The 13832-nt window shown below is 37.1% G+C and overlaps 1 protein-coding gene across 3 annotated transcripts in view; it reads right to left on the bottom strand.

The window, feature by feature from the left end:
* brd8 (bromodomain containing 8) overlaps positions 1–13832 on the bottom strand; it is a 100417-nt gene that overhangs the window by 32956 nt on the left and 53629 nt on the right. For 2 of the 3 annotated variants that reach the window (XM_033040337.1, XM_033040338.1), the window contains 2 exons: positions 12865–12909; positions 632–943 (listed from right to left, as the gene is read on the bottom strand). In XM_033040337.1, coding sequence (XP_032896228.1) covers positions 632–943; positions 12865–12909 — 357 coding nt within the window. Of the gene's footprint in view, positions 1–631; positions 944–8665; positions 8906–12864; positions 12910–13832 lie in introns of those variants that run through there. The other variant, XM_033040339.1, reaches the window with a different exon arrangement.

Raw genomic sequence — 13832 nt, 5'->3', positions numbered from 1 at the left:
ACAGGACCTCACTGAGTATTGTGGTGGAATAGTTTTGTACACTGGCTAGAAGGTATGATTCTGCGAGTGTGACTCTTTTTGGATGCTGCCTGACCAGTCTGTGACTCAGCTCTCCCAAATGCCATACCAACTTTCAGATCCTCATGAAAATACTCTGCAAGGTTGACTTGGTTAGGTTCTTAATATGGCGCATCAACTATTACTGGTGTGCGTTTTGCAACTTATTGCTTGTACATCTCTTGAGAGTTGAATATATTTTACCCTCTGACTCCAAAAGTACGCTGTTTTCCCCAAACAAATTAAATTAAAATAAAAGAACTAAGTAAATACATTTACTTTGAGATTCACGAATGATGAGTTCCAACCTATAACTCCATGGCAAATTTGTCATCATCATATGTAATCCAGTTTACGTGAAAGAGCTGTGGTGCTATGCAATGCGATTACTATTTAAAAAGCTGAACTGAATACAGAAGGTACTGGAGAAAAGTGGAACATCAAGTGACTTATAAACAGAAAGTGCACAAAACACCCAGCATCTGTGGAGAAACAACATAATTAATGTTTCAGACTAATGGCCTTTTAATATCAACTGACATGTCCCTTTTCTGTCAAAATATTAATATCTTACCTTTGTCAGATTTAAATACACTTTCTCTGAACCGAATGTTCTTCCTTCTACTTGCTCTTGGGAATGCTCCGTATTCTTAGAATGTTCTGACACCTCTTTCCCTGAATGGTTCTGGCACACTTCCATTTTCTCACTTTGTTCTGACAGATCTTTAACAACGTCATTATTCCCTTGGTCCTCGCCTACAGATCCATCCATTTCCTGTTTCACCATCTTATATTCAGACTTCAAGCCCAGGATCTGTTTGTAAATTTCTTTCTGCATTTCAATTCCTTGTTCCTTTTTAGCAATATCAGCCTCCACCTCCACTGCCTATGGAAAAAAGTGTGTACTAAATAAACTTCTTAAGTCAACTAATTATCAATTTACTTTCTTGACTACTTCGGAAACAAATTATATTGTAACTACATAACAAAATAAACGTTGAAATCAATTTCTATATATAAATCATTATCATCATCTCATTATGGCTGCTTAAAAATTTAATCTGAACATTTAGATTGATTTTCTATGTGAAATATTTGTTCCACCTAAATGGCAGGCAGAATAGTGATAAGTAATGAGCACTTTCCCAGTTCCAATCATCTCATGTCAGAACAATGAACTTTCTCAGATAAAGAATAACCGCAAGGCAACCACTTCTCCAATCAGTTCTCCACTAGATCACTATAGCATTCCCACAGAACATTCATATGTTCTGAGCCGTATCAATTTACTGTTGAATTGTGTGTAGCTTTGCATTATGGATCATATCCATAAGGAATTGTGTCAAATCTGCCTGAATTAATTGTAACCAGCAGCCTCTCTCGAAGTTTATTTCAAGAGATGAGATATGCCGCAAGAAAAAAAAGATATTCATACACCATTTAAAATTACAGGTCAAAAAATGCTTTTTTGTTTTAATTAAAAATTGTTGCACGAGCCTTTCACTACTATATTAGTGGACAATTCACTCAGTTCTCCCAGAGTTCTGGCAACAATGCAAATCTGAACTTTGAAATACTTATAAGTCTTGGAAACACTGATTTCAATTGCATCAATTTTTCACAGGGAATATAGTTTGGAATGTACGACTGAGTAGGATTTTATAATTAAGGTGTAACATGTTCAAAGAATAAGATGCATCTAGCGAGATATATTAGTTGGCCTGTGTTTTCTTTGTTCGGCAACAAAGGGAGATAAATGAAAATTATAAAAGTTTCTGCCTTGAGATTCAATTTTGTATATGGCTAATCTTTAATAAATCTTCATAGCAAATATTCCAAGGCTAATCTATTAATAATTGCATACAAATCTTTCAGAGCAACCTTTTTGAAAATGGTTTCACTAAGTAGATTCACATCCCTTAAATGGATGCAAGTTTCTACAATATATTTTGCCAGACCATGAACATATTTTAAAAAAGTTATGCTAACTGTTAACATCACGGTTGTGTTATCCAAGGACAAAAATATTCAGAACCATTTTGATCTGAGTCCTTTATGAAGTCCACAGTACAATTTCATAAAACATTCACTTTTACGATGCATTGATGGCGCACTCTCTGTAAGAATATATAATTATGAAAATATTGAAAACAATCTTAAATTATTTAATACTTTTTCATTTCACCAAATAACCTAATTGTGGAAAGTCAGCTTTTAGAAAACATAGCAAATAGGTGCAGGAGGAGGCCATTCGGCCAGCACCTTGTTGGATCCCATCCAGAAACTTATATAATAAATTGTTTTTTGTGATGTGCCTCTAATATATTCAATTTAAAATGTTTTCTTCAAATTTTGAACTTAGCACTTATTCCACATGACACAATATATTTGTAGCAAACCAGCACGTTGTCAGATCTTCCACTGTACCTTTCTAACACGTATGAAGGTATTTATGGTGGTATGAGCAATTTCCTCCTGTTGGCTTGTACTAGAACACAGGGCTTCAGAGAAGCAAACAATGCTCTGCAGAGTTGAATAATTAAACCTATGGATCTACTGGGTTAGGATCAGGCCAAGTGTCCAGAGGCTTCTTTTGGCATCTTAATTGTGGACCAAATGGTTTAACAAACTAATGTACCTTCCAAGCAAAATTCTGTAAATTTATTACATGCGATCTTGCTATACCATATTTCATCATTGACATTAATTTAAAATGGCAACTTAAAATTTATTTGTATTTAAAATGGGAGGTTGCATTCGTTCAACAAATCACATTTAATTTTTAATGTTATAGTGAATACATTTCTTCAAGTATGATCCAACTATTTAAATAGGTCCAGTGATCAGTGTGCTGAAATAGTCAAACCAAAGTCAGGTTCTGGCAATAAAGGATCCAAAAAATCCTATTTCTCAACCAACCTAACAGAGGTGACAGACACGATAAATCTGAATATTTATCAGCAGAAAGATATAAAAAGTTACCAAACAGTATAAACCTCAGCGACACAAGAGACTGCAGATACTGGAATCTTGAGTAAAAAATAAAGTGCTGAAGGAACACAGTGCATCAGGCAGCAACTGTGGAAGAAAATGGATGGACAATCTTTTGAGTTGGGACCGATCGTGAAACCTCTTACTTATTCACATATACTGAAAAAACAGGAAAATCCCCTCGGACATCAGGAACATGTTGGATCACCCTGGAGATACATAGATTGATACATTCCAATCAATTTTCAAAGGAGAATGAAATTGTGCTAAAAGGATTCCCCATACACAATCTCATCAGCAGGCACATATGTAAAACACACTACGCTAGTTTATGACTTGGAAGGAATTAATAGACAATTAAATTGCTTGAGTGACTAACCCTTGCAATAATGTCTCTTTTATAAATGAACTTTGTGCGGAGCTAAGAGCTTACTCTGTGAAAAAACGTAGAATTTTAACTGAAATATAACCATTAGAATATTTTTTACTGTACATAGAGCACAATTTTTATTCTTTTCAGTTGCTCCATTTACTCTGACACTTAACCAGTAACATTGAAAATAACATTTTGTGGCATTACTTATGATGTTTTCCCTAATATTGAACCACAGCCATGCTCTAGAAATCTTTATGGAACTAAAATCAATTCCTATTAATCAACAATATTGCTATGAGCATTGCCTGGGGCCGCAGTTCTGGTTGGGAAATTTGGTGTTGTAAATCATATTGTTAATGTGGACTAAGCAGAAAGACAGAGAGGTTCACTACTTTAGAATACGTCAAAGTACTTAACAGTTAAAGAAGTGCTTTTGAAGTGCAGTTACTGTTGTAATGCAAGAAACACAGCGGGCAATTTTATGCAAAATTCTATAAACAATATGAAAATGACTGGATGTTGAAATGATGTTGCTTAATAAATACATTTGAGCATGAACTCTCCAATTTCTTTGTAAAAATATTGATGTTCGGTGTGCACATGTTGGGCTGAAGATCAGTTTCTGTGCCACATGACTTTCCAACCCATTGTACCATTTCAGTGTCCACTTATTTTGTTCATACCTTTACAGTATCCAGGTATTTCAGGTTAAATTTTAAAAATAATTTGACAATATTTGAACAATCTTGGAGGAAGATTTTGAAAGATGTCACAAAATAATCTATCGTGAAGAATACAAGTCTAGCATTCTCCATCAGTGTTTTTGATCCACACAAATCTCTATCTGTATTTCATCTATATTTATCAGCCTAATCTTCAATTCCTGTAAATTGTTGCTGAGTCTCCCCTTACATGCATCCATACTATTCAATTTCAAATTCCCTCATGGATTTCTCAGTGACCATAATATATTAATGTACTCTAGTTATGGTCTTGCCTACAAGTGGTTTCCCTGTATCCATCGTAAATAACTCAAAAAGATCGCTGAATAAAACCCTCATGCTTCCTGTCTCACAAGAGGTCCAGTTTGTTCATCCTATTTTATGAACTCCCTCTCATTTCTGGTCATATCTTTGTAAAACTTACCTAAACACTCTTCACTGCCTCCACATATTTCTTAAAATATGGTAAGCAGAACTAGTCAATACAGTTTCAGCATAACTTCTCTATTCTTGAATTATATCCCTCTAGAAATTAAAATTTGTGGTTGGATTACTTATTGTTTGGCGTTGCTAATCTACACCATAACCTTTAGTGCTGGGCATAATGATATTCTGAGATCCCTTTGTTTCTTTATTCCATCTAAACTCCCACATGATCAGTGGGTTTGCTCTACTTACCAAAATGTACCATCTCACATCTGCAAGTTTATTGAAGTCCTAGAATTTTGTGTAGAACTTCTCTGTACCAAATATTCCCATCCGCCCCAAAATTTAGTTTCACCAATAAAATAAGACACGATAGTTATTTCCAGTAGATATCATCAGTAAAAATTGTGAACAGTAGTGACCCCAACTGGATCCTAGTGGAACATCATTAGCCCAGAAGGACAGAGTGCTGGTTGGAGCAACTCAGCATGTCAGGCAACATCTCTGTAGAACATGGATATGAGATGTCTTGACCTGAAAAGTCACCTGTTCATGTTCTTCAGTGATGCTGCCTGACTGGCTGAGTTACTCCAGCACTTTGTGTCCTTTTAGGTATTAACCAGCATTCGCAGTTCTTTGTTTCTATCATTAGCCCAGAGGCCAGCTAGCAACCGATTCTAGAACTTGTCCCCACTCATTCTCCTCAGATATTTTTTAGTAGTCTGTTATAAGAAAATTTATCATTTAACATTTTAAAATCTGGAAAAATTATATCAACTCAATTGCCATTATTTACTTTCTCTGATACTTTCTTAGTTCCCCAGCACTGGCATTTTACAAAAGTTGGTTAATTCAAAAGATGTCACAACTTGGAACACTGCAGCACTCCTTCAGTTCCAGATTGAGTGCCAACATAACTTATGTAGTCAGGTTTTTAGAGGGAGTCTTAAACCATCATCCTTCTAACTTGGAAGTAACTGTGCTACTTCGAGGTGAACCATGATCACACAAATGATTGGACGTCTTTCTAACTTGAAAGTAAAAGAGATTAACTGTTGTTCTAAAGAAGGAACTGCAGATGCTGGAAAATCGAAGGTACACAAAAATGCTGGAGAAACTCAGCGGGTGCAGCAGCATCTATGGAGCGAAGGAGATAGGCAACGTTTCGGGCCGAAACCCTTCTTCAGACTCGGCCCGAAACGTTGCCTATCTCCTTCGCTCCATAGATGCTGCTGCACCCGCTGAGTTTCTCCAGCATTTTTGTGTACCTAACTGTTGTTCTAAGCAAGTCAAACCTCAGGGTACAAATTGCGCAATGCTATTCCTAAAATTCAACGTGGGGATAGCGCAATGCTATTCCTAAAATTCAATGTGGGGATAGGAGATGGCAGAGGAAATAGAACGTCTGTAATCAAGTAAAAAGTTTTGTTATCAACTATCATATCACAACAAATTAGATAACAATTATACTTCTTTTAGCCTCTATATTTTATTACAATATTAAATTAATTCACGGCTTCAGATAAACCTACAGGATATGGATATAGTGAATGAGCATATTCACCATTTAAATAAAATGCCAAAGATAAATTAAAATGTTTACAATTACAGGTGCACAACCTTTTATCCGAAGATCCAAACAACGAAAAGCTCCGAATAGCGGACATTTTTTCGGTCCTTGAAGACGTTCACCGAGGGCGGCCCGCAGAGGTGACAGCGAAACCTCCGGTCGGTCCTCGAAGAAAGGGGAACTAAATCCCCATTCATAAAAGAGAAGGTGAGGGTATATTGCGCGGGAGGGTTAATAATTGACAATCTGCTGCTGCCTGCCCGCTGAGTTAAAATGTTCCCACGGTAGACTCATGATACACAGTGTATCGTGAGTCTTGCGTGGGAACTTTTTAACTCAGCGGGCAGGCAGCAGCAGATTGTCGCTCCCTTCAGTTTCACCCCACCTACACCCCTCTGCTTCCCGGCCATGTGTGTGACCCCTTCCCTCCCCTCTCCAGCTCCCCGCCCATTGCACCGGCGCGGGGGCTTTGCACTGTCTTCACGTCGGCGATGCCAGCAGGTCAGTGCCAGTCACCGGAGACGTCAGGACCAACGGGACACCGACCCCCAGGCCCACTGCAAGCACGGAGATCCCAGAGACCCACAGCCAGCAGCAACTCTAGCCCAGCCCCGTTCCAACTCCAGAGGAACCCGGGTTGCGGATGAGGGGGCGCAGCTCGGGCTGTGGGCGAACTGCCACTTGTCCCTGTAGTGGCCCATCGAGGAGCGAGTTCCTGTTGGTCCTGACGTCTCCGGCCACCCCCCTGGACAGGAGCTGAGAGACGTCAGGACCACCAGAAGCCGCTCCCCGATGGGCCGCTACGGCGACAAGTGGCAGTTCGCCCACAGCCCGAGCTGCGCCCCCTCATCGGGACACCGACCCCCAGGCCCACTGCAAGCACGGAGATCCCAGATCAGCAACTTCAGCCCAGCCCCGCTCCAACTCCAGAGGAACACGCTCCCCGAAGGGGCAGAAGCTGATGGTGTGCAAGGTACGTCTTGTTCTTGGGGTGGCGCAGCTTGGGCTGTGGGCGAACTGCCACTTGTCGCCGTAGCGGCCCATCGGGGAGCGGATTCCTCTGGAGTTGGAGGGGGAGGGGGGTATTGTGCTGTTTGATAGCTCCCTGCTATCCCAGGGACAGGGAGACACAGCGGCTTTTGAGACTGGTGGGCAATCACCTCCAAATTTCTGCCCACACAGTCAGTACACCTCTCCTACACTGCATTTCATACAAACATTTATTCTGCAAGAAAAAACTACATTGATGACTCAAACTCGCGACCGAGTAACTGCCGGGATCGAGGCGCAAACTCGCGACCTTGCGGATATGAGCCGAGCACTCTACCACTGAGCCAGCCGTTAAAATCTACGCTAAAAATCTTCCATTCCGAAGGCCGAAAAATTCCGAATTACGAAAAGTGTCTGGTCCCAAGGCTTTCGGATAAAAGGTTGTGCACCTGTACTAAGTATTTCCTTCCTTTGCTTTATTTGGATTTCTTCCATTGGGATGTTACATCAACATAATGAAACATATTTGTGGGAAAATAATGGACTACCTTTATGGAGCCGTTAAATTTTATATCAGTTATTTGTGTTATTTTCTTTAAATTAATTAACTTAATTTAAAATTTTATCCGAGAATATGGGGAAGAAAGTTCAGACCAGTTCAATATTGCCTGAATCATTGCAGATTATATGAAACTGGTTTGAAAGTTGGAGACTTTAAAAAAATAATTCAATGTAATGAATTATTTAATACATTGTAACTGATTAAAGTGTAAGAAATAAAATTAACTACCATATATGACGTTATCAAGCACATAAATATTACATATCAAATGAAAACAACATACCTGGGGAACTTTGCTAGAAGTTTTTCTTTTGGATATTGTGTTCATTGGGATGAGTGACACAGAAGCTGAATAATGAACCATTTACCAAATGTTTGGTACACAGTGCAAACATCAATACCTTTACCCCATAAGGTGGGCCAACAGCAGAATTTAGCTTCCTTGAAGTTTCTCCCAATTCTGAACAACATTTGGGCAATGTGCTTTGCTGAAGATTGTGATGCAACAACAAACCCTCCAACAGTGTTAATAATGTTAAATGCAATCTAACAACGGTACTACAACACTGAAGTTTAGGTTGAACTAGAGAGGGCACAGCCTAATCTAACACTACACAACTCTTTATTATGTAAATTCGAATTTCAGCTGTCTAAAGGTCTGCTGGGCAACCTAACTAATAGTTTATTATTTAACCTTGTAATTGTTCCTCTTATACCAAGCTAAGAAGAGAAATCTGAAACTTTATAAAATAGAGTTGCATCTCATTTTTACTCTCATGTAGATGATACTTACCCAGAAATAAGGCTGTCCCAGAGGTAACTCAACAAATAAAATTTGCGACAAATATTCACGAGAATGTAATTCATTTAAAAGATTCAGCAATGCACAAAGGCAATGCCCCAATTTCTATATTGATATAGATATTAACATAACCTCATTTGCTATAGAAGTTTTCTAAAGCCATCAAACCTTTTAGTTTGTCCATATAATTTTATTCAGCACATATATTGTTCTCAGAACAAAAACTGTACATTAGAAACAAGGCTGTACAATACAATTAATTCCCATTAATACAGATGAAGACAGTACAATTTCATCGATCTTTATAGAGTGCTGTACATTTCACATCATCAGGTCCTACTGGAGATAGTCACTTCTTCATTTTCATATCTGCTTCAATCGCACAGCGACGTCCTCTTGTACCACCATCCTGATGGAAGAAACAATTACTCTTTTTCACTGCCTATTGGGGAGTCATTAAATATTTACAGGTATGTGGGGGTTTCTTTGTTATATTTCAGAATATCTCAGTTTATGAGGGAGACTGCACATGCGCTAGAAGGAAAAAAAGGTGAAAAGCACAAACAAACTGACAAATAGCTTGCATTGTATTCTTTTGCAATCCTTTCCATTAAGAAAATGAAAAAGACTTGATTTATAAATTAAACCAAAAAATATTAACAGGGATAAAACTCCATCCATAATAACGGCTTCAGAGAACATTATACATATAAATTAATAGAAGACAGAGAAACCTGATTATTAACAACTTCCAAGGCAAAATTAAATAAGCGAGTTTGAAAATTTGATACTACATAAAACATGAACCTTAACTTATAAAATATTCCTGCAATTTCTTAAGCCTAGCAACTTCTTCATTTGTAGAAGAAAATTTCAAACAGTGCGTTCCACTCACCTGGCAGCAGCAATTAACTGCTTTGCTGAGATCGTTAACAGTACTTTGTCATCAGATGACCTCACAGCACTTGCTGTTGCTGGCTGAAATACATGGGGAAACTCGTAACGTCAACACCGGACAGCTTTTAAAAATGAGTTTCAGTTAAATTGAAATAAAATATTTTTTAAACTAATGATTGATTTAAACAGAAGCTTCTGTGTGTTAAGTTAACATGCAGTCGCTGAAATAAAAGTAAATTCAGAACACACAAAGCTCCCAGATTTCCATGTATTTCAGCCAGTGTAGCGACATCATCATCATCTGATAACAAAAAGTTGCTAACGATCTCTACAAAATAGTTAATTGCTGCAATCAGGTAAGGAAAACACTCTTTTTGAATGCTCTGTGCAGACAAAATGATAAAACTGAATTAGTGCTGGGAACAAAATGCTGGAGGAATGTCTGTTCATTTAAATATGCTGGGATGGAATTTTAATAAGAAAAATTAATGTTTTACATTTAAAAATTTAGAAAGTGGGAAGTGTGTAATGCATGAATCAGCAATTATCATAATTTGAATGATTAATTTGGCAACCCATTCCATTAAAGCTTTTACACTATAATTAAAGATTCTTGTGTATATCTGCAAAGCTACGTTGGATGTATAGTATTGAAATACAAATGGATAACTATGGCGAATGACGGGAAAATGTTAGGAATACAATGCTGTTATAACTAGTTGACCATATTTACGAATATAAGAATGCAGGACATGGTGATTCGTACTTAAATTTTAAGATAGCTGTATGTGCCTAACAAAGCAATAAAACTACTATATTTAATGATATTTGCAATTTATATGTTATTAGAAAAGCATTTGCTGAATGCCGAATCAGTCACCTCTATTTGGCCCACAGCCAAAATAATTTAAAGATATTACTGGGAAAAATGTCAGCTCTTCAAAAGTGTTACAATACCATTTAAATGCTACTTCCAAACATATTCCCAACATATTAAGCAATTCTTAAACATTCACGGTGGTTCAATTCACAAGTTTTAAAATTAACTTCATGTGCAGTATGACAATACTTAACTTACAGTACATGGCCACACAATACATTTAATTCAAATCCTTGTTTCCTAAAAAGAGGCACATTGATGCAATATGTATTCATTTCAATTAGTCTTGTCTCCTAACACTCTGAATACAAGTAGCTGCTCCGTTAAAAGTGCTCAACACAATCTACTCTGTACAGAATGAACTCCAAATGAAAACAAAATGCTTGCTGGAATCTTCTCAAAGTCTGTTATTAATATAGGAGATTAGCATCAATAGCCTTTCTGGACCATTGGTGGGGGGGCGCCGGGAGAGCAAGGAGGAACCCGGTGGGGGGGGGAGCCACTGAGAAAAAAAAGAGTGACCATTATGGACTAAATGGAATACTTTGTAAGTTTATAGCCCAAATTGAGTCCACATGAATTTCCATGAGCCTGTCGTCAAACTACCATGATATGGAAATTAATACAAGCTTTGGAATAACATTTCATGATTTCACTTTCTATAATTTTAGTTTTGAATCCTGTGAACAAATTAGGTTAAATGGCAGATTTCAATTCATTTTGTTTTATTTCTGTTCAATAGTAAACATATATATTTCAAAATTGTAAACTGGAAAGTGACATATTGTAAGGAATTGGAGTTGGGTGTAGTACAACGGCAGTTGTCACTGTACTTCTCCAAAATTTTATTTGTTTGGAAATATATAACCAAGTTGTTTTTCACTTGCTTAAAATAATGAGCTAAAGTGATGCATTCAAAAACTACTCACAATCAGAAGTACTAATGTAACTATGGAATCACTTATTTAAAGTTTATTCTAAAGCAATTAATTCATTACATCCTATATAAATGCAATTCAAAATTAGATCTATGCCTATACCTATAACCAAATGTTAAAGACCTGCAGGAAAAGAGACAGAGTCAGTTATCACTACCATTATTTTGCTGGTTCACACTTCAACATAAAATCGAACTGGCTCTTAAACTAATGGCAATGTGCAGGATGAAGTAGAATCAACTGCTATTATCAGATAGACCAGCAGAAATATTCATCTCTGAATTTCGTTGCCTATTCCTTCTCCGAATGAACGTTGCCTATTTCCTTTGCTCCATAGATGCTGCCTAACCTGCTGAGTTTCTCTAGCATTTGTCTACCTTCGATTTTTCCAGCATCTGCAGTTCTTTTTTAAACATCTCTGAATTTTTGTGATTTCTAGTGCCGCACCAATGTCCCTTGTTCATATGTTCTGTTGACTCTCTTACTTAATCAAAATCCCTTTTCATGAACTCATCCGCTGACTAATGCACTTAAATAGCTGACTACACCAGTGAACACTCTCAAAGTAGCATTTTTTAATGAAGAAATGAAAAGGAACATTAACTATTGTAAAGAAACAGGATCTGTTCAATAATTACAGCATTGTGAAGAAAAAAACCATTGGTGACATGGCTTCCTCCTATGGAAATTCTGTGTAAGATGGATAATTTTGAATCTACACTGTGTTCAAAAGGCAGCTTTCCAAAATATTGTTTTAAATGTTGTACTAGTCACCAGAACATGATACAAAAGGAAAGGTGCTGGAGTGATATCCCATCTAGAAACCTCCATAAATATTTAATTGGAAGCACCATAGAAAGCTAGGCTTTTCCATAAGACTGCAGGATGTGGTATAAAACGGACTGAATTAACAATAAATGTTATTGCGTGCTGTCAGTTCACTCAAGTGGAAACTGGGACTCACTGAAAGGCTGTTCAGTTAACTGAACAGCATTCCACAACTATGAAACATCACCTACCTGTCCCGATGTAGAGCCCTATCACAGTGAAGGCAGGCTGCATGCGGCTGCTCCTAATCGCTGGATCACGAGTAGTTAGATCAAGTGCAACTCTAGCCACTAAATGTGCAATTTTTTCTAAACTTTTCTTTACTAGATCTAGAAGCTTTCTTCGATTAGCTTGCATCTCTTTGGCTTCTTGAAAATCTTGGCAGAGAGGATTATGAATATTTAGTCCCCAACTTTCTTATAGTTAAAAAAACATGTTGTATTGGCTGAAGTTTCTCTTTATGCTGTTTGTTTCCATATTGAAATTGAAAAGTCTTCCTTCAATCATCACCTAACTGACCATCAGCTCTGCCACAAGCAACTATGAAATGGCACTAACTTCACAGCGGTCAAAAAGCAGTTGGAGTTGCTGATCAATATGGTATTTACGGAAGGATGAAATATCAGATATTATTGAACCTAATGAGATAAATTGGGACAATCTCATGAAAACAAACTTGCACAAATAAACAGTCAACCATATACCAGCTATGAAATACAGCTTGATTGATCAAAATAATTTGGCTTAATACACAGGGCAAAGCATTCACTCATATTCTGACACCTCCTAAAACTGAGTTATCTGTACACTGCATTGAATACTTACAAAGAGAGAGAGAAGAAAGGCAGGAGAGCCCATTGGGACACTGTCCTGTTAAAGGCCAAACAAGAAAAAAAAAACACCAAATCAGATTCAACACGAGTAAACATGAAAGCAAACCAGCTACACTCTCTCCCAAGCTCTCAATCTGCTTTTCTATTTGGCGCAATTTTAATATGGTCGGTAATCCATCTATTTGAATGGTTTATTTCTGGGTTACAGCACGATTTAGAAAATTGAGGGCCATTACTATAAAAGATGCATGTCAATAAATGGTGGCAAGTGAAAGTTAAGCTGCTAATTTATGCATGACAATTAGTTTATTAGTTGTTAATATTACAACAATATTTTTTAATCTATGATTATACTTCTGGCTAGGATTCCATAATTTTTCTGTTGGCATAATTGGCTTAGGACTATGGTATGCAGAAACTAAGGAAGTGAAACATATCCTTAATTACAATTCAAGATTTTTAATGCAATTCCTGTGATACTTTCACATTGCTTTCAATTATATTATGCTTCAACTACCATGAATATGGAATTGTATAGTATTTGATTGGAACATTATGCAGCACATTATTAAATAACATTTTTATTTTTTATTATTTTACGTCACATTGAATGTTATTAACAGGAGATGTAATACGAGGCAATAATAGGGGACAATACTGATCTCAATCCCAGTGAGTGTCATCTCACTGCTTAATAAAAACCAATGGGGTACTGCAAGTGATGCCAGATAGATTTAGTCACTAGAAGATTGCTGATAATTACTGAACTGTCACCAAACACACTCCTGTAATACTTTTCTTTATTATAATTCCCAAAAATACCCCATCAATTGGCTTACAAAGAAGTAACAAGTTCCATTTAATATTTTTGGGACTTCCAATGTCTGGAACTTGCCCTTAAATAACAATATTCAGCTGATGACAACAGTGTAAATTTATTCCTAAAGTAGAAAGTTGGCA

The sequence above is a fragment of the Amblyraja radiata genome, chromosome 22 (assembly GCF_010909765.2).
Source record: "Amblyraja radiata isolate CabotCenter1 chromosome 22, sAmbRad1.1.pri, whole genome shotgun sequence".
NCBI classification, from domain to species: domain Eukaryota; kingdom Metazoa; phylum Chordata; class Chondrichthyes; order Rajiformes; family Rajidae; genus Amblyraja; species Amblyraja radiata.
The sequence above is the reverse complement of the archived record's forward strand: the minus strand, read 5'-3'. Positions and strand labels throughout refer to the sequence as shown.